Genomic DNA, 26,413 nt, shown 5'->3' on the forward strand with positions numbered 1-26,413 from the left:
GTCCCCTAATCAGTCCAATTACTTATAAAAACCTAATGAAGTATATAAAACACAAAAAAACACACAAAAAGTACATATTTGGTATCACCACGTCCGTATCAATCTGTACAATAAATCTAAAACAATATTGAACCCACTCGGTGAACGACATAAAAAAAAAACACGAAAAACTTCCTGTAATATACCATTTTTTATCAAATACCCTCACAAAAAATGTTCTAAAAAGTGATCAAAGAAAGTTACGTGCCCTTGTATGATACGACTGAAAAGAACAACTCTTTTCGCAAAAAATAAGCCCTCAACTAGACCTGTCAACAGAAAAATACTAAAGTTATGCCCATAAAAATTTGGCGATAGTAAAAACAATGATAAAATATTATTTTTATATTATGGCGAGCAGGGGAAAAAAAGTGCTAAAAATCCAAAATAAAAATGGATACGTTTGTTTGTATCCTCCTTGAAATAGTTAATAAAATCTCATGAATAAGCTATAGACCCCCAAAATTAATCATCTATACATCGTATTTCATCCCGCAAATAATAAGCCTTATATGTTCATATTACCCCCCAAAAATTTATATTTTATAGGCTGTACATTGTGACAATACAAATCTGCACTTAATAGCGCTGCTTTGATCCTATCCTCGGCTGGGCGCCCATACAGCAGTTACCTCCACATATGGGGCGTCGATACACTCGGGAGACATTGGGCATCAAACTTTGCAGAGCATTTCATCATTTAAGTCATTATGAAAGTGTCATTTTTGGTCTAAATGAATGTATTTTCCAAAAAAGTCAAATGTTTTTACTTTTACTACCTTGTCTGGAATGCAGAACATTTCAAACTTTGAAAATGAAGTTTATTTTCTGAAATTTTGCCAATTTATAATTTTTTTTCCAGAATGAACTGCAAAACTTATAACTTAACCCCTTCCCAACATTTTACGTAATAGGACTACATCGCGGGAGGTGCGTTCCCGCAATTTGCAGTACTATTAAGTCAAGCTGCGGGTGTCGGCTATATATTACAGCCAACACTTGCCTCTAACACCGGCGATCAGAGATTTCTCCAATCGCGGGTGTTAACCCCTTACACGCGGTCAGCAAGGAGCATTTAACAAGAATCGGACAACCCCCGGGGTGTCCGCTGCTCCGATCACAGACTCCGGGGACTGCCAATGCCCTCGGGCTGTGCAATGTTCTTCCGGAGCCGGGTTCTGCCTTCTAGTAGGACCCAACTATAACACATGGCATGCTCAGTGTCTTACATTACACTGAGCAATACATCTGTATTGCACTGTGTAAGCTGTGTAAGAGCTTGAACAAGTGATAAAAGATCACTTGTTCAAGCTTGCATGTCAATAACAGTAAAAAAAAAAGTTTAAACAATAAATAAAGGTTTTTTAAAATAAAAATAAATAATAAAAGAAAGTGAAAGTCCCCCCTAAACACCACATTTCCCTGTACACAAGTAATAAAGTACAAAAAACACTAAATCACAAAAAAAACCACTTATACAGACTATACACAGACTCCCACACAGTGACTATATATAGCCCCGTACACAATGACTATATACAGCCTCCCAGAAACAGACTATATACAGCCCCCAACAGAGTGACTATTTACAGCCCCCCGCACACAGACTATATACAGCCCCCCACACAGTGATTATATACAGCCCCACACACAGTAACTATACACAGCCCCCACACAGTTACTATATACAGCCCCCTACAGAGTCACTAAATACAGCCCGGAACAAAGTGACTATATAAAGCCCCCTACACAATAACTATATTCATCCTCCCAGAGACAGACTATATACAAGCACCCACACAGTGACTATATATAGGCCTGTCTACACAGTGAATATATGAAGCCCACCCACACAATGACTATATACAGCCCCACACAGACAGACTATATGCAACGCCCTTCCACACACAGACTATATACACCCCCTTCACTATATACAGCCCCCAAACAGTCACTATCTACAGCCCCCCACCTACAGATTATATACAGCCCCCATAGAGAGACTTTATACAGCCCTCCTCACACAGACTATATGCAGACTGCCACACAGTGACTTTATACAGACTTCTACACAGTGACTTTATACAGACCCCCTACACAGCGACTATATACAGCCCCACACACACAGACTATATACAGCCCCCCCACAGCATGACTATATACAGCCCCCCACACAGTAACTATACACAGCCCCCACACAGTCACTATATACAGCCCCCTTACACAGTCACTATATACAGCCATCCACAGAGTCACTAAAAACAGCTCACTACACAGTGACTATATAAAGCCTCCCACACAGTGACTATATACAGCCACCTACACAGTAACAATATATAGCCCCCCACACACAGACTATATACAGCTCCCAACACAGTAAGTATATACAGCCTCTAGACACAGTCATTATATACAGCCCCCCACACAGTCACAAAATACAGCCCTCCACAGTCTCTATATACAGCCCCCCATACACAGACTATATACAGCCCCCACAGAGTGACTTTATACAGACTTATACACAGTGACTATACAGTCATGGCCAAAAGTTTTGAGAATGACACAAATATTATATTTTCACATGATGTGTTGCCCTCTGGTTTTTATGTGTGCTTGTCACATACAGAAATACAAGTGCAATCATATTATGAGTAACAATATTAGTTAATGCAGCAAGTCAATATTTGCAGTGTTGACCCTTCTTCTTCAGGACCTCTGCAATTCTCTCTGGCAGCTCTCAATCAACTTATGGACCAAATCCTAACTGATAGCAGTCCATTCTTGCACAATCAATGCTTGCATTTTGTCACAATTTGTTTGTTTTTGTTAGTCCATCCGTCTCCTGAAGATTGACCACAAGTTCTCAATGTTATTAAGATCTGGGGAGTTTCCAGGCCATGGACCCAAAATCTCTATGTTTTGTTCCCTGAGCCATTTAGTTATCACCTTTGCTTTATGGCAAGGTGCTCCATCATGCTGGAAAAGGCATTGTTGATCATCAAACTGCTCTTGGATGGTTGGGAGAAGTTGCTCTTGGAGGACATCCTGCTACCATTCTTTATTCATGGATGTGTTTTTTGGAAAGACTGAGAGAGAGACAATTCCCTTGGCTGAGAAGCAACCCCACACATGAATGGTTGCAGTATGCTATACAATTGGCATGAGACAAGACTGGTGGTATTGCTCACCTTGTCTTCTCCGAACAAGCTGTTTTCCAGACGTTCCAAACAATCGGAAAGGGGATTCATTAGAGAAAATGACTTAACCCTAGTCCTCAGCAGTCCACTCCCTGTACCTTTTGCAGAATATCATTCTGTCCCTGATATTTTTTTCTGGAGAGAAGTGGCTTCTTTGCTGCCCTCCTTGACACCAGGCCTTGCTCCAAGAGTCTCCGCCTCACTCCCGCTTCACACCTGCCTGTATCCATTCCTGAGCAAGCTTTGCACTGCTCCCAAAGCTGAAACACTTTTAAGAGACGGTCCTGGCGCTTGCTGGTTCTTCTTCGGCACCCTGGAGCCTTTTTGGCAACAATGGAACCTCTCTCCTTGAATTTCTTGATGATGCGATAGATTATTGACTGAGGTGCAACTTTCTAGCTGCGATACTCTTCCCTGTTAGGCCAGTTTTGTGCAGTGCAATGATGACTGCACATGTTTCTTTAGAGATAACCATGGTTAACAGAAGAGAAACAATGATGCCAAGCACCAGCCTCCTTTTAAAGTGTCCAGTGGTGTGATTCTTACTTAATCATGACAGATTAATCTCCAGCCCTGTCCTCATCAACACCCACACCTGTGTTAATGGAGCAATCACTGAAACAATGTTAGCTGCTCCTTTTAAGGCAGGCCTACAATGAAGTAGAAATGTGTTTTGGGGGAAAAAGTTCATTTTTTTTTAACTTTGCAATTAATTGCTGTTAAGCTGATAACATTCTGGAGTATATACAAATGGCCATTATAAAACCTGATGCAGTAGACTTTGAAAAAATTAACATTTGTATAATTCTCAAAACTTTTGGCCATGACAGTACATTGTTCTCTAATTTTGATCTCCAGTGTATATATACCAAGTAGGAAAGGAGCAGCACTAGTGCCAAAAGCAATGAACCCCTCTGTGCTATGGCTTTATAGGTTGTCACATTGTGCATGTTTCACTTTCCTCTCTGCTTCCTCTGCTATTTCTCCTCCCCTTGCCTGTTGTAGTCTCATTGCAACAATGAGTTTTAGAACACAGTGGGAAGGGGGGACATGCTCTTGCAAAGTGTAGCAGCCTGTGTAGCTTGAGCATCCTTTTGATTATAGATGCCAAATGCTGTCTTGGAACATTATAAAGTGTACTTGCTTCTTTTACCATCAGAACTTTATGTTCCATGCAGCTCCTGGTTGCTGATCAGCATCAGGATATGTTCACACACCATTTTCATGTGGGTATCGTAGAGTAGTCCATGGAAAGATCTGTAAGAAATCATTGAGAAATCCACATTATAATGTTTTTTTTTTTTTTTATTTATTTATTTATTTATAGTTTTCCAGACAGTTACATACAAATGGGTAACAATTCCTTTCAGATAATCTTAACATAGGTGTACAATCGCGTCATCATAGTAAGTTACTATTACAGCAGTTAAATTGTACCCTACTCCTCCTTGCTATTTTATTAGTTTGGGGAGGGTATTGGAAAATGGGCGATGGGGGGGGGGGTTAGCGACTTATTTCTTTGTTGCTTCTGAATATTATATATGTGTAGGGGAGGGGGGGAGACATAAGGTTGTGGAGTTTGGAAAAATGGGTAAAGGGGGTAGGGGGGGGATTTGTAAAATAGTTATATATCTATCTTTGGTCATGAAATAACATTTCTGTTCCAAACAACAGTAACGCAAACAAGAAAACAGTAAATACTAAACAACATAGCACTGATCGATTATGACACTTTACATTTTCATCGTTTCTTTCTATTTAGGTGGTGTTTCACATGTATATGTTAAAGCTTAGGCTTCAATATTGAATCAGGTGAGGGTTGTCATTTGTGCCATTTTTTAAGTTGATGGTATGGTCGCTTTATGGATCAATATTGATTTAGCTCTTTCCTCTGAATTTTGACCAAGGTTCCCAAATCTTGGAAAATTTATTGTGTGTTCTTAGTTCCCAGTGCGCTAATTCTTCTAGTCTGAATAGACTATCTACTCTGGTCAGCCACTCTTTTATGTTAGGTGGGTCAGCTTGAAGCCATTTGGGTGGAATTGTCAGTTTGGCGGCTTGAACTAGTAAAGTTGCCAGGTAATTTTTATGCAGTCGCCATGTAGCATTTGGCAGCCATAATAAAACTGATTCTGGGATCAGTAGTATCTTAGAGTTAGTTATTTTATTGATAGTTGCCTCTACCTCTGACCAATAAGGCCTCAACACAGGGCAGTACCAGTAAATGTGAGCTAATGTGGCTTTAGGAGTTTTGCATCTCCAACATATATCAGTTTGCGTTAAGCCTTTGCCCCTTAGTGCAGCTGGGGTGTTATACCATCTAGTCATGATTTTAAAAGAATTCTCTTGAATTTTCACACATCTGGAGAAACCATGCGAGTTGTTATGTATCATTCTAATTTGCTTATCTGTTATTATTGTCCCTAAGTCTTTTTCCCATTGGCCTATATAGGAGGGTTTAATTTCCTTCCCTTTGGACACTAGTGTGTTATAGAGAATCGAAATTATTTTGGTTTATGTGCCCTGCTGTAACAACCAATTCTCCAGCCAGGTGGGGTCCTTTAACAGTGTGTGTTTTTTATGCAGTTCTTTTTTAATAGCTATGATATCCGCTTCATGTAGAAAGTTGTGTGGTTTCCCTGGTAGTCTGTATGTTTTTAATAGATCTTCTATTTTTAATTTGAAAAAAGTGCGTAGAGGTGTCTTCTCAAACTGGTCCCATAATTTAGGAGTGGGTCTAGCTGTAGGTTTGAGGAGGTACGGTAATAGGTTACATGGTAGTAGGGCAGATGTTTTGTGTAGACCTGCTACGTGTTCACTCACCCATTTAATTACTTTAATAGTTCCCTTGGTCAATATATTGGTGCATTGGCCTGGGGTATTTATGTTCCATAGTTGGGCCATAGTTATATTATCAAGTGATGCTATTTCAATTTCTGTCCCCAAAGTTGCATATGCCGGATTGAGGAGCTGAATCCATCTTTTTAGCTGAATTGCTCTGTAGTAAGAAATCGGGTCTGTTAATCCAAAACCTCCTAAGTTTCTCTTCTTTATTAACCTATCGTATTTAATTCTTGATTTTTTTTTCCTCCACAGGAAGCTAATGAATAGAGTTTTCAATGAGCTGAAAAAAGAGCTAGGTAGGTCAATGGGAACCATCTGTAACGTATATAGGATAACTGGCATAATAAATGATTTTAGTAATAAATGATTTTAGTCCAGCGTCTGCAGTTGAGTATTAATCTGTTGCAGGATTTTAGCATGGTTTGCTTTAAAAAGACCCTTCCCTGTTCTAGTTATTTGTATTCCTAGGTAGGTAAGCTGGTCTTCCCTCCACTGAAATTGTGTCGTCTTTTTAAGGTTTTGTACTACCGATGAGGGAGCTGATATGTTCATAGCCTCCGATTTTGTATAGTTTATTTTAAAATTGGAGACCTTGCCGAAGTCCTCAAACACTTCTATTACATGTTTAAAGGAGACCATAGGCTCCGTTAACATAAGCAGAAGATCATCTGCAAAAGCCGCGTTAAGGTGGGTTTTACCTCCTACCTCAAGGCCCTTATTTTTTGGATGTTGTCTGAGTGCTTGTAGCAATGTCTCCATTATCAAAACGAATAGTGTAGGGTAAAGGGGGCAGCCTTGGCGTGTGCCATTTTTAATTCTAAAGGTGTTTGACATGGTGTCGTTTAGTCGAATTCTGGCACTTGGGGTGCTGTATAGGGACATTATTGCCTTTATAAATTTATTTGGAAAGCCAAACTTCTCAAGGGTTTGGTTCATATAGCTCCAACTAACCCTGTCAAACGCCTTCTCGGCATCAGTGCCGAGAAGGACTAGGGGAGTGTTTGTCTCAAGGGCATAGTGGATGGCATTTATGACTCTGACTGAGTTGTGATTCCCTTCTCTTCCTGGTACGAAACCGGTTTGTTCTTTTTGTATTAGATCTGGGAGTAGTTTACCCATTCTAGTTGCCATAATTTTGGCCCAAATTTTTAAGTCTACGTTGAGTAGAGATATGGGTCTATAACTACCACACAGTTCTGGGTTTTTCCCCGCCTTGGGTATCACTGTGATTATAGCTTCTAAAGCTTTTTGGGGTAGCTGTTGGCCCTCTAATAAGGAGTTACACCATTGTGTGATTTGTGGTATAAGGATATCTTTCATCTTTTTATAGTAACCCGCAGGGAAGCCATCAGGTCCTGGGCTTTTCCCTTGTGGCATGGATGTGATAATGTCGCTAAATTCCTTTTGTGTGACCGGTTCTGTTAAGGAGTTGCCCTGGTCTAGCGTCAAGGATGGTAAATTTAGAGATTTCAGAAAGTCAGATTTTTTATGAGGTTGGTCTGGTGTGTTTACTGAATTTTGGTTGGGTAGATTATAAAGCTGTTCGTAAAATTGTCTCATTTCCTCCGCTATTTTTTTCAGTCTCTCTATCCCCTCCTGATGCAATGATAGCTTTAATGAAATTCTTTTCTTTTTCTTTATGTAGCAGCTGTGCCATTAATTTATTGGCCTTATCTCCATGGGCATAATATTTAAATTTAGCTCTTTGATAATTCTTTGCAGCTTTTATATTTAGAAGATCTACTACTTTCCTTCTCAGAAGCTCTAATTCCTCCTCCTCTTTGGCTGTATTAGTATGTTTGTTTTTTGCTTCAAGCCTAGCAATGTCTCCTAATAGTGCATTTAGGTCTTTTGTTCTTTTCTTTTTGACCCAGGCTCCTAGTGCCATTAATTCCCCTCTTATATATACCTTGTGTGCTTCCCATGCAAATGGCAGGGGTAATTCTGCTAGCTTGGGGTCACTGAAATAGTTTTTAAGTTTTTCCTTAATGTCTAGAGCATCCTTTTCTGAGTCTAACAGTGTTTCGTTTAATCTCCACACGTTTGTTCTTTCCGGCAAGGTTTGAAAATTCAATGTTGATGTGACTGGTGAGTGGTCTGAGATTGTTATCTGACCCATTGATGAGCTCCTTATCATATTGGCCATTGAACTGTCTATTAGTATGTAGTCAATCCTTTGATAAGACGAATGTGTATTTGAGTAGTGAGAATAATCTTTCTTAGATGCATTGCATATTCGCCATGTATCTATTAGATTGAATTGTGTTAGTGATTTGCGCAAAGCGTTTAGGGCTTTTCTTGAGTGGGTAGATTTCCCGTTAGAAGAGTCTATCAAAGGATTGAAGACTATGTTGAGGTCTCCTCCTATTATCTTTAGACCATCTGTTAATGTACTTATTTTTGCTATGGTATCTTTTAGCCAGGTTATCTGACCTGTATTTGGAGAGTAAAGTGCTATCAAGGAGACTGCTACATTCCCAATTTTCCCGTTCACCAGTAGGAATCTGCCTTCTGGGTCACTCCATGTCAGTGTGTGTGTAAAGGGAACCCGTTTGTTTATTAGAATGCTTACTCCTCTAGCTGCTTTTTTACAGGTGCTATGATAGGTATGTGAGAATAGATTAGTCGGTAGTCTCGGTATCTTGTCTTTCTTCCAGTGTGTCTCTTGTAGTATACAGATATCTGCATTTTCCCTTTTGAGCAGTGTAAAAATTTGAGACCTCTTTTGAGGTGTATTCATCCCTCGTACATTAAAGGTGGTAACTCGTATATCAGCCATTTAACACTATTTTTGTGTCTACCTAAGTTTCTCTATATAAAACCTGTGTCACATAGATCAGTGCATCACATTTCAAAGAAACTTTAAGGTTAACTTTAGAGGCCTTAGCCTCATAATTCCTGTAGGTAGCCCAGGTTTCCGCCTTCATGGAGTTAAAACTTTCCGCGAAGGCGGGAGTCCCGGGGGGGGTTTGAACATGTTGGTATAAACCTGATCGGGAATTACAACTCTGTCAACTCAAACAATGTACATTTTCTCTGTTGGAGGCCCTTTCCTCACTTCATCCTGGGCAAAACATTTGTGTCCACTTACATTTCCAACTGGTATATAATAACAATTAAAATGTACCATATAAACCTATGAGTTCTTGGTTGGTGGTCATTTCCTTGACCTCTTCAAGGCAACTTGTGCTTGCATAGGAAGTCAGTCAGTCGTTACTTATCTTTTTTCTTCATTTTCGGTGACTTTGTTCTCCCTGCCGGGGTCCACTTTTCCACTCGTGGTAGCAGGGGTAGTTCTGTGTGGTGCTGTTCCATAAGCGGTAGCCAGGATTGTATAACTAGCAGTTCTATCTCCAGGATATCCCATGCCTTACGTAGATCATCAGGGATCTTGATAGTGCATCTTCTGCCTGCTGACTGAAAGGTAAGGCCGAAGGGGAAAAGCCACATAAACAATATGTTATTGTGCCTTAGGTGATCTGTGAGAGGCTTAAGTAGCCTGCGTTTATACAAGGTGGAAGCAGCAATGTCCTGGAATATAAAAATCTGCTGATCATCAATTGTGATATCTTTTTTCTCTCTTGCTGCTTTTAATATGTCTGCAGCATCTCTGTAGCTTAGCAATCCACAGACAACGTCTCTCGGTGGGTCAGAGCCTTTAGGTGGTGGTCGCAGGGAGCGGTGTATACGCTCAATTATAATGGAGTTAGCCCTTGCTGCAGTCAGCAGATCTCCGAAGAGCTCTTTCGCGGTATCGGGCAGGCGTTCGTGTGTGATGTTTTCGGGTAAGCCTCTTATCCTGATATTTTTACGTCTGCTGCGGTTTTCTTGATCCTCTATGAGGAGTAATGCAGTATTCAGTGCATCTGACTGTTGCTTAAAGTTGCTTGCCATCGCAGCACTATGATCAATTATGGCTGCTTGTGTGTCCTCAAGAGCTTCTACCCTCTGCCCTATTGCCCGTACCTCTTTATGAATGGCTCCTAGCTCTTCCATCACCGGTGAAAGTGCTTGTGCCAAAAGCTTTTTCAGCATGGGTCCGGACAGCGGTGCCAGTTCCGATGTTGAGGTCTCCTCTGTACCGCTCTCTGCCTCTGAATCATCCTGCTGTTCCTCGCTTGCTTCTATTGCGGCGGCCATTTTGCGAAGTTTCGCGGGTGGCGTGGTCAGCTTTTTGCGGAGAAATTTCTCCATATCTCCTTGGCCTTTCCTGCTTCTGGGTGTTTCCGGCCGTTCCTACGCCTTATCTTTTAATATTTTGCCCATTTTGGGGTGAATCCGGGTCGCTAATTAGTGAGTTGTAGAGTTGTGATGCGGGAGCTCTCAGTTACACGTCCGCCATTAAGCTCAGTCAGGCTCCGCCCCCCCATTATAATGTTTTCAATAGGAATCTTACTTGCTTTTCATAACAGCAGATATATTCCAGACAGCTTTGAAATCCACAATGACAGGTTGACACTGGTGTTGAGAGGACGCAATGTCAGCAGCATTTAAATGACAGTGGCAATTTGTGCTGGCAGTGTAGAGTGCTGTAATTTTCAAGATGATTGTTGCTAGGTATGTATGTGCTAGCTTATGCGCTAGCTGACAAATCCTGCCTCGCCTCCTCCGTCACTCCCGGGGCCACATCCACCCGTCCCTAATTCCAGTGTTGTATCATGCGCTTAGATATGGGGACTGGTGGGCATGACAGGCCACCTTGGCGGCCAGCTTCTGAGCCCCTGTAAACAAACAGGGGCACGGACTGGGAGGACAGTGGCGTGGGACACTGGGAATGACAGAGGAGGTGACTACTGCTTTGTTTTTTTAAAAATCCCTCCCCAGCCTGCCCCCACAATTTTAAAAACTGTCAGACAACCCCTTGCCAGAACAATTTGGGGGTGTTACTGCTGGAGGATATAGTCCAGGTTCAGAAACAAGACCCTACATTTTAACGGGTCTGCTCATAACTAGTTGCCACATGCCTCCATTGTAAGCATTGTGATAATACTAATTATCTAGCATGTCTACAAATGTTACATAAATAAATTAATAATCATGGTCATTTTTGTTTCTAGTATTTCCCCTTTAATCAGTGCCAGAATCCGGCCACTTCAAGACTTTCAAAGGATTTCCAGATTGATTTGTGGGTAAATTATTAATTAGTTATTGAAAGACATTCCTATTTCTAAAAATGGCCAACTCTCAAGTAAAATGTTTGGAAGATGAGCTGGAATTTGTAGACATTTCAGAAGCAAGTGCTAATTTTTATTACTCGGAAAAACAAAGGACTGCTTTGGAAAAGCTTTTATCTTCTGGGGAAGCTGATTTCAACAATTTCCTTAAAAATGAAGGTGCTAGACAGTTTTTGTCACGGGAAGAAGTTATTTCTCTACAAAGCTCTGCAGTGGATTCTCAACTTGGTCAAATAGAAAATGAGGAAGATTCAGAGCTGGATGAAGATTTAAGTGTAAGTTACTGGCCGGTAAAATCAGATGTACCAGCACCTATGCTAGAACTTGGATGGCCTGAAGGTGATACATGGAAAGGAATTACACGAGCAGAGGTTTACACACACCCCCCTGCAAATAATGCTCCTCACATTAAAGTGGTGATTCGGAAAGCAATACAAAATGCAACAAAGGTATGTGAAAATAATTTTATGATTCTGTAAATTTGTGGTTTCTGTATCAAGTCTTTCTGTTGACAAGTGTCCTATTCTACTGTGTTTCCCCGGAAATAAGGCAATGTTTTATATTGATTTTTGTTCCTAAAGAGGTCTTATTTTCAGGGGATATCTTATTTTCCCATGAGCAAGCATTCACAATTATTGTTGAACAAAAAAATCAGCATTTATTAATATCCTGTAATGCTGCAATTGCATACATCAGCATATACTTCTGAATTCCATCAAGAAAGTCTTGTTACTCTCTGTCCGTGTACAACAATCTCTAGTACATTTTCAATCCTGGTATTGATGCACAAAAAAGCAAGATTTTGTATTTAAGGACTATTATGTAAAAAACTTCTATAACATCCTTATAACTCTCCAAATCCTCAATGTTATGTTGAATTTCTGGAGGCTCCATTTCTATTTGAATCACTGGCCCCAATCTCTCATTAGCACTTTTCTTCAATGACCCCTTCCTGTTCGAGCAGATGCTTGTAGCATTTGCAACACAACAGCCATGTCGCAACCACTTGTAGTATTTGAATGATCTACTAATACTACTGCACTGCACTGCACTGCATGGGGGAGATGTAGCAATAGGTCTTATTTTCAGGGAAGGCCTTATATTTCTAAGCTTGAAAAAATTGCACTGGGTCTTATTTTTGGGGGTTGTCTTATTTTCAGAGATGTCACACATCAATGGTAGGTAAAAAACCGGGTTGTTGTAAGACGCGCTGTCCGGTGAAAAGTTGATACGGCACAGATTTTCTTTAGATAGAACACTCTTTTATTTGTATAGGTATTGGACTACGCGTTTCGGGGGTGGTCCACCCCCTTCATCAGGTCCGTAAACAAATGCTATATAAAATTAGTACAATAAATTACATTAGATTAGTGCATAAATAAATAAATGTATAAAAAAAAAAATATATATATATATAACAAATAGTAAAAATTGCGTTAATGTTTGTGCAGGTGTGTGGATGGTGGTATACATACACAAACAATTAAATGTTTATACACACACAGTTAGCATGATTAGTTACAATTGAAATATTATTGGATTAGCATAAAAATTAAAAATTAATAACAACATAATTTAGTTTCTAATAAAAATGGTCTGAAGATAATAGATAAATGAATTGATAAATGAATTGATAAATTAGTTAATATAAATAAGAGATGTCTATGCTGTACATGACGGTCTAAATCTTGGTGTGAGGTGTCACGCGTGTGAAGAAATGCATCCTGTGATTGGCTGAGGATTGGTGGAGATATGTTGAGGAATGTAAGGGGGTAAATAGATGTTGGATTACCTTTAAGGCTTTGTAGGTAAGCGGAGTGCCGCCAAGTGGCTACTTAGAGTTTTTTGGAGCTAGAATAGAATGGAAATAAGGATACATAAGAACGGGAAGGAAATGGGGACATTTACGGATGGCAGAAAAGTACTTACTGTGTTGAGAGTAGCTTGCCTGACGCGCCACGCTTGTAGTATGCGTGACGTGTTGTTTGGGGGAGCTTATATGCGCGCGGGGAGAGAAGTGAAACCAGGCGCATGCGCAGTAGGCGGAAGTGTCGCACGGGACTCGAGGGGAAGATGGACATATGTTATTGTTCATGTTATTGTTGTATGCGCACGGGGAGAGAAGTGGAACCAGGCGCATGCGCAGTAGGTGAGAGTGTCGCACGGGACTCGGGGGAAAGATGAACATATGTTATTGTTGGATGGGATTGAAGGTAAGTCTATATGAACGTATGTTGTTGGATGGAGATGAAGAAAGGTATAATCGGGGATGAGAGTGTTAATCTGAGTTTTGTGGGGCGTGAGGGATGAGTACTGGCTGCGATAAATGTATTGTAATAATTGCATATGAATGTAATGGGGTGAAGAAACATAATGCCAAGGAGGAATTAATGATGGGAGGGTTGAGGTGGTGTAGGGTTGGGACTATAGCACGTATATATATAGATTGGATGTAATACTTATATATACACATATGATGGATAGAATGGTCTTTTGTGTCCAGGGATGCATAGTTTGGAAGAAAGTTATATATGTTAGTTGGTATGGGGCTGTGGCGTTAGGTTGTGTGTGTTGATTGGTATTAATTGATATGGGGGCTGTGATGTTAGGGGATTAGTATTAGTGTAATGTGGGAACAATTTATTTCTTTTTACTGTCTTAGGTTCGTTCGATGAGTTCGTTTAGGCCGTTGGGGGTAAGGGTATTGAGTTTGAAAATCCAAAAATTATCTCTGCGGATCAATTGATTGAGTCTATCGGGGTGTGAGGCTGGAATTTGCTCTATCGGAATTAGTTTGAGTAGAGATGGGTCTTTATTGTGATAAGAAGCGAAGTGGCGGGATACACTATGGAGAGGAAATCCAGACTTGATTTTGCTTCGATGGGTGTTCATGCGTTCTCTTATGCTCTGAGTGGTGCGTCCTACATATTGTAAAGTGCATGGACACTCCAGGACGTAGATGATATAGTCCGAACTGCAATTTATAAAGGAATGAATTTTGAACACTTCGCCTGTAGATTTTGCCCTAAGTTCTTTCGTTTTGTTACACATGATTTCGCAGGTCTTGCATCTGTCTTTGCTGCATTTGTAGCAGCCTTTGATTTCTGGAAAAAGGGAGAGTTGTGGTTTCTTCTTTTCTGTACGTATTTTAGTTGGGGCTAAGATATTCTTGAGTGTAGGGGCCCTGCGGAAGGTGAGATGTGGTTTGGATGGAAGTAATTGTGCGATGTGGTGGTCTCTCTTAAGGATGTCCCAATGGTTGTTCAGGGTCTGTCTGATAAGGTTGTGGTCCGTGGTATATGTGGTGATGAAGTTGAGTTTGTAGGAAGCTGCATTGGCTGTTTTCTGGGGTGGGGCAAGACAATCTTTTTGTGTTAATCGGTTGACCTTCTGGTAGGCATTCTTGAGTAGTTGTGGTGGGTAGCCTTTTTGTGTAAACCTATCTTTGAGGATTTTGGATTGTTCTTGGAATGTGTTATGATTAGTACAGTTTCGGCGGATCCTTTTGTATTGTCCGTATGGGACGTTGCATAGCCATTTTTTGTAGTGTGAACTTGAGAAATCCAGGAAACTGTTCACATCTACGCTTTTGAAGAAAGTCTTGGTGGTAAGTTTCATGCCCTGTTGGTCTACCTGTATTAGCAGATCCAAAAATTCAATTTCTTTTGGGGATGTATTTACCGTGAGTTCAATTCCCCAGGTGTTTTGGTTGATTTCATTCACAAAATCTTTGGCTTCAGTTTCTGTTCCCTTCCAAATTACAAAAAGATCATCAATATATCTTTTAAAGAAATGGACTTGATGGTTGTAATTGGCATTCTCTATAATGTGGGTCTGTTCGAAACACCCCATAAAGATATTTGCATAACTAGGGGCAAATCTGGTTCCCATGGCTGTTCCCCTGATTTGTGAATATATGTTTTTCTGAAATGCGAAAGTGTTGTGCTCCAGTATGAATTGGATGCTGTTTATTATGAAGTTTATCTGTCTTTGGGGTATTGATGGGTCTGTTTGGAGGGTCTGTTTTATTGCCTGAATGCCGAGGGTATGTGAAATGTTGGTGTATAGGGACGATACGTCCATCGTAATGAGAATAAAGTCAGATTGCCATTGTATGTGTTCCAGTTCGGTGATGAGTTGCGCTGAGTCTCTAAGGTAGGTGGGGAGTGTTTGGACAAATTTCTGTAAGAGGATATCAATATATTCGGAAAGGTTGGATGTGACTGAGTTAATGCCTGATATGATTGGGCGGCCAGGGGGTTTCGTTGGATTTTTGTGTATTTTGGGCAGATGGTAGAAGAGGGCTGTGCGGGGATTTTTTGGAATAATGTAATTTCTTTCTTTCTTTGTTAAAATGCCTTGTTCGAAGGCGTCGTTGACCAGCGTAGACAAGAGGTTATGGTGTTCCAGTTTTGGGTCATAGGTTAGTTTCTTGTAGTATTGTGTGTCTGACAGTATGTGGAGGCTTTCTGAGATGTAGTTGGTTCGGTCTAGGATTACCGTACCTCCCCCCTTATCTGCTGGTTTTATTATTATGGTAGAGTTTTTCATAAGATCTCTCATGGCTTTTCTTTCATCGGGTTTTAGATTGGGGTGTGGGGTTTTTTGCTTGGACCTGTCTAGTGATCTGAGCTTGGTGGAGACCGTGGTATAGAATGTTTCAATATGCGGGCCTCGATTGTGTACAGGGTTAAAGTTGGATTGTGGTTTGAGTTTGGTATGGATATAGGGGTCTGGGGTGATGGTGTTTGTAATATCGGTGTTTTGAGGGTTTTTGTCTTTGGTGATAGCGAAATGTCGTGTCAAAGTGAGTTTTCTGATAAACTGGTTCAAATCAAGGAAAAGGTTGAATTCGTCTGACTTTGATGATGGGCAGAACGAAAGGCCTTTGCTGAGTAAGTTTGTTTCTTGTGTGGTTAATGTGTGTGAGGATAGGTTAAAGATTTTTATTTTCTGTTCGTCTTTGGATCCGGTTAGTGATTTGTTTTTTTGGTTTTGTTTTTGGCGATTCTGTTTTCCTCCTCTTTTCCCTCTGGTCTTTCTTTTCTTTTTGTTCGGGTTGTCATTGGGGTAAAAATTGCAAAGGCGGCTTTCGGGCTCTGTAAGGGTATGACGAGTGTATCGGTCCCTGTTGTTATTCGGGGTGACTCTCTCAGAGTCTGAGGAAGCTCTAAAAAAGAAAACGAGCTGATGGAATCAGTGGAAATGGGGGCATTGCTATCTCTTCTTTTTTCTTTATCTGAGTTGTTGGGTGTCGTCACCGTAGTTTGTGTGTCCTTGGGTGATGGATTTTGTTCATCATGGGCTGAGGGAGGGGTTCTTTCTCTATAGTACTGGGAGGAAATTTGTTCGGAGAGCTGGGTCTCTGGTTCTTCATGTAGAGAAAGTTGTGATAAATTGATTGGTGTGTGTTGTGTTGTATTGGTGTCATCCTGAGGTGACATTTGTGTTGTGATTTGTCTTTCTATGTTGTTTCCGGGGTTTTTGGGACTGGCTAATTCGGGGTTGGCTGCGGACGCATTTTTCTGGGTGTTTCTTGTTGTTGTATTTTTTCTATAGTTTTTGTTAGTGTATACTCGTTCCTTGTTCATAGGGTATGAGGGGTTAGTGAACTTGTGTGTTTCCCTTGGGGGAAGGAGAGGGGGAATGGATTTTAGAGATTGTTTTTGTTGGTTGTGGTGTGTGTTTTGTGTCACCAATGTTCTGTTTTGGTTGGTGGATATAGGGTTTTGGGTAGTGGTTGTTGGATTAATTTGGTCGTGTTCTGGTTCCCAGAATCTATGTGAGTTACTGAGATATTCTAGTCTGTCTCGTTTGAGTTTTTTGGATTTTTTTGAAATGAGGGAATATTCCAGTGATCTTAGTCTGTTGGATATGGAGGTGTTTAGTTCGGAAAATTTTGGGTGAGTGGAGTGGCTGTCTAGGCTTTGTTTTATTGTTTCAATGGCTTTGTCTGCTTTTTTTGTGATGGTTGTTCTTTTCTCGATGATTTTTTTGAGCATACCTACTGAACAGGACTCCATATAGGATTCCCAGTTACAGTTTTCAGAGAAACAGGGTAGCACTTTTTACATTTCTAATTTAGCAGGGCCATCCTAATCAATGGTTGGCCCTTTAATCTTTTAACTCTACTTATGCTGCATGAAACAGTAAAAATCATAAACATGTAAGGTATCGCCACATTACAAAATGCCCAATCTATAAAAATTTTAAACGGTTATTCCCGGTGGTGAAGCCCATAATGGAAAATAACGCCCAAATATCCAAAATGCCACTTTTATGCCATTGTACATCACATAAAATTTTTTTACAAAAAGTGCAATATATACACGAGTATAAGCAGGGAAAACCCCTAACGCGGCTTATGCTCGAGTCAATGAAAAAAAAACTCTGTACTCACCTTTCCGACACCCCCCGCAGGTCCTTTTCTGTCTTTGCACTCACCAAGATGTCAGCTGCTTGACAATATCACAGTGTGTGTGCTGCCAACAACACACACTATGATGTCAGCAAGCGACTGACTCCATGGTGTATGTGACGGGACCGCATTGGGACCCGAAGACTGAGTCAGAGTTAAAGACAGAAGAGAACCACCAGAAAGGGGGTGTCGGAAAGGTGAGTACAACTTTTTTGTGTTTTTTAGGCTAGGGTGCTGTTGGCTTTATATGCGGGGGGCAGGCTATATACGGGGGTACATGCACTGGCTGTATACGAGGGCAGGCAGGGGCTATATACAGGGGGTGCAGGCACTGGCTATATACTGGGGGGCAGGCACTGGCTATATACAGGGGACTGGCTGGCTATATAATTACCAAAAAAGAAGATAAAATGAGCATGTGTTACTAAAAAATATATGAAGTTTATTGGTATACATTAAAAATAGAACATCACATAAATCTGGGTAGTTGCATGGCAAAAGCCAACAAGGTGCTGGGCAGCAACATTATACAATGGACATTAGGCATAGTGTTATATAACATCATAAAGTACATAGTGCAAGGTCCAAGGGGTGGTGCTGTAGAGAATGCATGGGGATTAAATCATAGGAGCCGACCAATAGGACAAACAGTACACACCTGCGCCAGCTGATGTCGACATGAGGTGGAGAAGTCAGGCGCATAGTCCGTGGCTTGTGCGGCCGCGCGGAGGGGGGGGGGGGGGCGGACATACGCGTCAGCCGGAGCAAGTCACATGATCCGGATGATGCAATGAACCGCCGCCCAGGCATGCAGGCGCACAGCGGCCACCGGGCATGCGCACCTCACACCAAAGATGTCCAGGCACCATATTGGATAAGGGCAGCAAAGGGGAACCAGCTGATAACTTTGAATGCCATAGAACAGTGATGTTTCGATGCGTAATAATGCAGTAAAGCATGGTGAAGGCAGGTAAGTGAAGATGATACACTAAATCTGCGTCGATAATGAATAGTGACTACACAAGTGGAGGATGATCATGATGGTGGAAAGGAATGATAAATATTGCAATGTGAGCAGCATGTGGGCAAAATGAGCGAGACTCTGAATCAAGGGAGTGACGAGAAATGGAGAAAGGAAAAAATGAAAATGAATAAAAAAGATTGGTGATGAAGTGAGCATGGGAAAAATGCCCTGATGGGGAGTCGATGTTGGGATTGAGTGAATCCACAAGGGAATGGAAACACAATCTGAAAAAATAATAAAAAATAGTATAAAGTTGCAACATGCGCATAATGAAGTGCAGAAGAGCAAAGAGTTTGTAAAAATTGCAAAAAGTACAAAAGTACAAAAAATGCAAAAGAGTGCAAAAAAGTGAAAGGCACAACTAAAAAATGATAAACCATGTGTATGGTGGGAATGTGTGTGAAAAATAGAAGGACAAGAAAAAATCTTGGTTGGCAAAGTGACAAAAAATTATTATGGCAGGGAAATCACGGTCCTGATAGCTGACGGGTTAAGAACAAAGTCATTAAATCTGCAGTCCAATATAACTGGAGGGCTGTGCAGATTGGCTGCTTCCGATTCATCCGACCAGTATTGACCTTCTGACGGCTATATACTAGGGGGCACTGTCTGGCTATACACAAGGGGGATGCTGGCCATGTACAAGGGGGCTGCTGGCTATACACAAGGGGGCAGGCACTGGTTATTTACAAGGGGGCTTCTGGCTATATACAAGGGGCCGGTCCTGGCTATATACAAGGGGAGTGCTGGCTATATACTAGGGGACGTTTGGCTATATACTATGGGGCTATAGGCTATATACGACAAGGCAATAGGATTCTGGCTATATACTAGGGGCAGGGGGCTACTGGCTTTATACTAGGGGAAGGCACTGGCTATATACTCGGGGCCTGCTGGCTATATACTGGGGAGGCTGTGACCAATGCATTTCCCTCCCTCAGTTTATACTCAAGTCAATAGTTTTTCCCAGTTTTTGTGTTAAAATTAACTGCCTCGGCTTATACTCAGGTTGGCTTATACACAAGTATATATGGTGAAAGCCGTGAAAACTGAGCCTACAAGAATGAAAATGCATTTTTTTGCCAGTTTTGCCACATTTGGAATTTTGTTCCAGTTTCCTAATACACGACATAGAATAAAAATAACATCACTGAGAATTGCAATTTTGTTAGGCAGAAAGCCCTCACACAACTCTACACTGAAATGTTTTCAAGTTATAGATTTTTAAAGGTGTGGAGTGAAAAATTAACAGAAAAAGCCTGCTATGTGAAGGGGTTAACAAAAGTGTTGGCCCCTATTTTACCTGAGGGAAAACCATATAGATAACATAAGAGTAGGAGTACTGCACTGTGTCCATATATAGTGCATAAGAGTACTAGTATTGTGTATTCGCAACCTATACAGGATGCAATGATGTTTCCTTATATACAAAATATGAGTATGAGTTGCTTGCTATGTAGTACTGTAGTACTCTAGTACTAGGAAGTATTGTGCTGGTTGCTATGTTGACGTCTTTGGTGTTAAACTTTCTCTTTTACCGTTCCACATTTTTAAATTTCTATGTCATATGGTTCAGTGATACCTCAATTTACAACATTATCTGGAGTTGGGTAACTTGAATATAATGTAAATTAAGATCAAATTTCTATGGCAATAAACTCATGTAACTATCAACTTCAGTTTATAAAGAATCACTACTTTCATATTTCTTTTTATTCAATGGTAAGTTCAAGACTTGATCAATAAATAATGGTCCCTTGAATGAGGTCTTAATAGACACTGGAGTACCCCACAAGTTGGGTGGTCAGCTGGTAGGTGGCAAACAGACTAGAATGACAATTCTAAGTACAATTGACATCACTGTTTCTTTATTGACATTATTCTCTTCTGTTAAAAAAGAGAATAACAAACAAGTAAAGAATTTGTGAAAATTTTTATTTACAGCAATGGATTTTTTAAAATTGTTTCTGATAGCTTCTGGTAAAGCAGGCTGCTGCACTGTTATTAACATTTATTATTATTAACAGAAGCATAAGAGAACAGAATTTCTAGGTCTTCTTAAAACCTTTGTGTAATGGAAGGATGCAGATGCTTTTTAAATGGTTTCTGTCATTACCTTCAATATGGTAGGAGAATGTTATATTAGATAGACAGATAATCAGGAGATTAATGATAGAAGATAAATATGAAAGATGATATAGATTTTTAGATGCAGAAATATAAAGTAGAATATATATACAGTAGATAGATGATATAGATAGATATGAGAGATAATTACAGTAGAGGAGAGATAGATAAATAATAGATAGGAGATATATAGATAAATAGACAGATTATAGGTGATAGATACATAGACAAATAGAAAATAGAAAGTGGATGAAGCTCATATTCTGTCAAAATCAATTTTTTTTCCAGAAATCACCATGTAAACAAGAATAACTTTTTAATTTATACTCACTACCATTAAATTCAAAATTTCCTCTAAATAGGCAGAAATCCATAATACTTATATAAAACAGTAAGATGTGAGGAGTTCATACATACCACACATACATGCATACCATACACATGTGTATATTCACCAAAATATATGGTGGAAAAGGGAACGTTAAATTTACAGGCGGCGACAAACATTTTTTGCTGAAAATTGCACAGCGCTTCACACAGATATATTATTGTATACTCCATTACACAATGGTAACCCAAATAAATAACTATATATCCATAAACTAAGCTAATTAGATGATAAAAGTCACTTTTAGATGTGCGCCAATGTATTAGCTGAGCGATAACAGAACCTTCCACGCTTCATAAGAATGAGAATGCTATAACATAGGTGTAAATAATGGAGTATGGTGTGAAATAAAAACTTTACTCCAGAACGTGTGTGTTTTTTTCGTGTTACATACATCTTTATGGACATATTCTGGGTTGCGGTGTTAATATGTAGCCACATTAGGCGAAAACAATTGAATGTTCATTGTATCACTCAATTTTAGCAAGAAAAAATTTCACAAAATAAAAGGCCATCAGAGAACAAGTATGTTCATAGATTGTTCTGGATAGGAGAGGGTTAAAAACATGAACATTAGTTGATATCAAAATTAAGTAACATATAAAGTGAATATTTCCATTATCTGTGAGGTGCAGCAGCTCCTGTGTGCAGCAAATTCTCCCTGCCGCTTGCTGTTTAAGAATCTGAAAGTAGGGCCAAAAATCAAAGGGCTATAGCTCTGGTTCTGTGCCACCTAGAAACTAACTTCTTTTTTTCCCTATGAAAGAGGAGAGTCTCTTCTGTATCTAAACTGAGATATTAACTGTTAAAGTGCCATCAGGTATGCTTTTTATATATAAAAATCACACCCAAAATTCTCACATTAAACGTGGGTATCTCCCATTCCCTGACACCTAGAAACACAATTTTAGATTCATTTGAAAGAAGAGATTCTCCTCTTTCAGAAGGCCTTGAGTAAATGTCCAGTTTGCCACCCCCTAAAGCCATCCCTAATTGTACCTTAAGTTTGGAAAATACGTTAAGGTTGAAGCAGCGCTCCAATCGATTGGAGTTCTGCTTCAACCTGAATGTATTTTGGATATTGAGGTCGATGTCGTACCTCCTTTAGAAGACCTGCACCCTATTCATTTTGTATATACGGTGCTACTCCATACCCCTTTTTCTTGGATTTGGTAAGGAAAATATACTGTTATTTTAACACATGGTGCCTTGCGAAAGTATTAGGCCCCCTAGAATTGTCTACCTTTTACCACTTTTCAGGCTTCAAACATAAAGATATAAAATTGTAATTTTTTGGAGAAGAATCAACATTAAGTGGGACACAAATGTGAAGTGGAACAAAATTTATTGGCCATTTTAAACTTTTGTAATAAATAATAAACTGAAAAGTGGCCCCCTTAAGTTAATACTTTCTAGCGCCGCCTTTTGCTGTGATTACAGCTGCAAGTTGATTTGGGTATGTCTCCATCATTGGGAGACTAAAATTATTGCCCATTCTTCCTTGGAAAACAGCTTGAGCTTAGTGAGGTTAGATGAAGAGCATTTGTGAACAGCAATTTTCAGCCCTTTCCACAGATTCCTGATTGGATTCAGGTCTGGACTTTGACTTGGCCATTCTAAATCCTGGATATGTTTATTTGTGAACCATTCCATTGTAGATTTTGCTTGATGATTGGGATTATTTTGCAGACTACAACAGTTTTTCTTCCAGAATGGTCCTTTATGTGGCTCCATCCATCTTCCCATCAATTTTAACCATCTTCCCTGTCCCTGCTGAAGAAAAGCAGGACCAAACCATGATGCTGCCACCACATGTTTGGTGTGGTTCATGGATGGTGTGTTCAGGGTGATGAGCTGTATTGCTTTTATGCCAAACATATCTTTTGACATTGTGGCCAAAAACTGATTAGGTTTCATATGACCAAATCAGCTTCTTTCATATGTTTGCTGTGTCTCCCTGGTGGCTTGTGGCAAGATTTTTTTATGGATATCTTTGAGAAATGGCATTTTTCTTGTTACTCTTCCATAAAGGCCAGTTTTGTACAATGTACGACTGATTGTTGTCCTATGGACAGACGCTCCCACCTCAGCTGTAGATCTCTCTGGTACATCCCAAGTGATTATGGATGTGTATGAATGACACAGAATAAACTTTTTGATATCCAGCATTAAAACACAATTAAAAACCCAGGATGTGTATATATCACACAAACTCCCCAAGACACAGACTGAATATACGGCAATAAATAATGGTCTAGCTAGTACATATACACACTGGGACAAAGAGTCAAAAATCCTGTAAGCAATATTGCATAACATCAAACAGTAAAGTCCACTGAAGACAGGGTACAATCAAATAAGGTGCAGATCTACATTACCATATAAATAGGTCTTGTCTGGGGAGAGAAAGATGCCTCACACGTATCGCCCGGCTCACGGCCTTCGTCAGGGGATACCGGCACACAGGGAGTGATACATTTAAATACCCCAGGCGCTCCGATGTGGCCCAGCCCACCCACTTCAGCCCCACCAAAGATGTAATATCTGGGCATGCGCTATGACTGGTAAAAATGGAAGCACATATTGAAAAAATGGCCATGCATTCCACCAGACCGGAATTGTATTGGCTCGTGTGTAAATCATGTGTTCCACCATCCCGGAAGTTGGTGTGATGATGTGGAAGCTGCACGGAACCCAGAACATATTCTCACAAATACCTGTATTAATCAGTATAGATTACAGAAAATAAAAAAAGTAAGAAGTTTATCATAAAGGTATTTCAGACTGTTGCCCGAAGTACAACGATAAGTACTAGAAATGAAACTTCTCATAGTAGCCTAGTAATATGGGATACACGGTATACATGTACCAGTATTGGTCCAAAAAAGAAAAATTAGTACATGATTATCGACGATGGCATTATATAAAAAGGAGGCGAAAGTAAGAAACGTATACTAGAAATTTCGGCGGAGCATAAAACTAAGGAGCACTGGACAGAAAAATATAAGGTACCGTATATACTCGTGTATAAGCCGAGTTTTTCAGTACAAAAAATGTGCTGAAAAACGTCTCTTCGGCTTATACACAAGTCTATTATAAAAAAAATTACCCAGTTAAAAAAAATAAACTTAAATACTCACCCTCCGACATCAGCGCGGCTCCCCGATGTCGGCGCGGCTTACCGATGTCCAATGTCAGCGCGTCCCATCTTCTTTCTTCTCCACGGCTCCTCTTCTCTCTTCTTTCTGCCGGCATTGACGCGGCCATGTTTTCTTCATGGCCGCGCATACTATGACGTCAGCAGCGGCCGAGTCATAGTATGCGCCTGCTAGAAGAAAAGATGGTCGCATCCATGTCGGAAGAATGAAGAGGAGCCGCGGAGAAGAAAAAAGACGGGATGCGCTGACATCGGCGACATCGGTAAGCCGCGCTGACATCGGAGGGTGAGTATTTAAGTTTATTTTTTTAAGGTCCATGGGGGCAGGCTGCTGTATACCACTAGGGGCTGCTGTATACTACTAGGGGTTTGCTGTATACTACTAGGGGCTTGCTGAATACCACTAGGGGCTTGCTGTATACTACTAGGGGCTGCTGTATACTTCTAGGGTCTGCTGTGTACTACTAGGGGCTGCTGTGTACTACTAGGGGCTGCTGTATACTACTTGGGGCTTGCTGTATACTACTAGGGGCTGCTGTATACTAATAGGGGCAGCTGTATACTACTAGGGGCTGCCATATACTACTAGTGGCTGATGTATAGTACTAGGGGCTTGCTGTATACTACTAGGGCCTTGCTGTATACTACTAGGGGCTGCTGTATACTACTAGGGGCTGCTAAATACTACATGGTGGCTGGCAGGCTGTATACGACTGGGGGCTGACAGGCTGTATACTACTGGGGGCTGGCAGGCTGTATACTACTGGGGGCTGGCAGGCTGTATACTATTGGGGGGGGGTTGACCAATGCATTTCCCACCCTCGGCTTATACTCAAGTCAGTAGTTTTTCCCAGTTTTTGTTGGTAAAATTAGGGGTCTCGGCTTATACTCGGGTCTGCTTATACTCGAGTATATACGGTAAGTTAAAATAGATAGTCTGTTTGCGTGATGTCGCCGAAGCCGTGGTATGTGCAAAATGCCACAGTATAGATAAAGCGGCAAAGATAAAAAGAGATTGATGATAGATATGTTGTAAGGAATTCCCGTATGCCGGAAGGACTTCAGCGAGTCAAACTAAATAATTGCATCATATTTTGGTATTGTGCATGGACTCCCCTACTGTACCAGGTGTGCTGTCCATTAGACCGTGCTGACTCATGTACAGGTGACCTAGGTTAGGTGTTAAGTGCTTGTATACAGGATAAAAAGTGTACTGATCATTGAACATATAGAATGATATAAAAAATTGGTAGTTTCCAGTATTCATACATGTAGGATGAAATATGGAAATATGTAGTATAAAAATTAGAGTAGTGGTATAATGCATATATACCAGATAAAAAAAGTCCATCTGCCATGAGCTTCAATGCCCTCTGCTGAGCATACAGGTCACTCAGCAGGAGCTAGCTGGATTGAAAGTCACAGATAGCTTCTATGCCTCTATCTGCCAGTATATGTCAATGGGTACACTCAGCTTCTACGTTGGGAGCTTTTCCAGTATGATATGCGAGAGTATAGCCCCCCCCCCACACCCCCCAGACTATACCCAGGGTTAAATTGGCCTGGGATTGATTATACCCTGGATATATTTTGACCTAGGGCAGATTTTACCCCGGGGTATATAATATTATACATAAGGATATACACAATAGTTGTTTAATTTTTCAACAGATTATTGGGGATTCAGCTCTGGTAAGATGAGAGACAAACCTAACTGATGTAAATCTTAAAATTCTAAACACATAGCTAACACTGTTAGGCTGAGTTACCATGTTAAGGATTTTGTAAGCAAATGTGGATGTTAATGTACATATGAACATTATAATGGAGATGCTACTTCTCTTATTTCAACTCCACTCCTGGTTAGGACATAAAAAAACTGCATATAAAAACCTGAACTTGGAAAACGCAGCCTCAAAAGTGTACTGCTGTGGATAAAAAATAAAATGGTATTCTGATCTGTGTGAAAATATTTTCCCATAAATATTGCTATGTTGTCCTATTAAAAGAAGATAGCTTACAACAGGTAGTGTAAATGTGATGTA

General features: G+C 40.4%; 1 protein-coding gene across 4 annotated transcripts in view; it reads left to right on the forward strand.

The window, feature by feature from the left end:
• Nucleotides 1–26,413, forward strand: part of FAM83E (family with sequence similarity 83 member E) — a 149,761-nt gene that overhangs the window by 8,129 nt on the left and 115,219 nt on the right. For 2 of the 4 annotated variants that reach the window (XM_072110481.1, XM_072110485.1), the window contains exon 2: nucleotides 11,138–11,703. In XM_072110481.1, the coding sequence (XP_071966582.1) occupies nucleotides 11,254–11,703 (450 nt within the window). In that variant the 5' untranslated portion in view covers nucleotides 11,138–11,253. Of the gene's footprint in view, nucleotides 1–6,332; nucleotides 6,377–9,391; nucleotides 9,505–11,137; nucleotides 11,704–26,413 lie in introns of those variants that run through there. The other 2 variants (XM_072110482.1, XM_072110483.1) reach the window with 2 other exon arrangements.

This window comes from Engystomops pustulosus, chromosome 6, assembly GCF_040894005.1.
Source record: "Engystomops pustulosus chromosome 6, aEngPut4.maternal, whole genome shotgun sequence".
Lineage (NCBI taxonomy): Eukaryota > Metazoa > Chordata > Amphibia > Anura > Leptodactylidae > Engystomops > Engystomops pustulosus.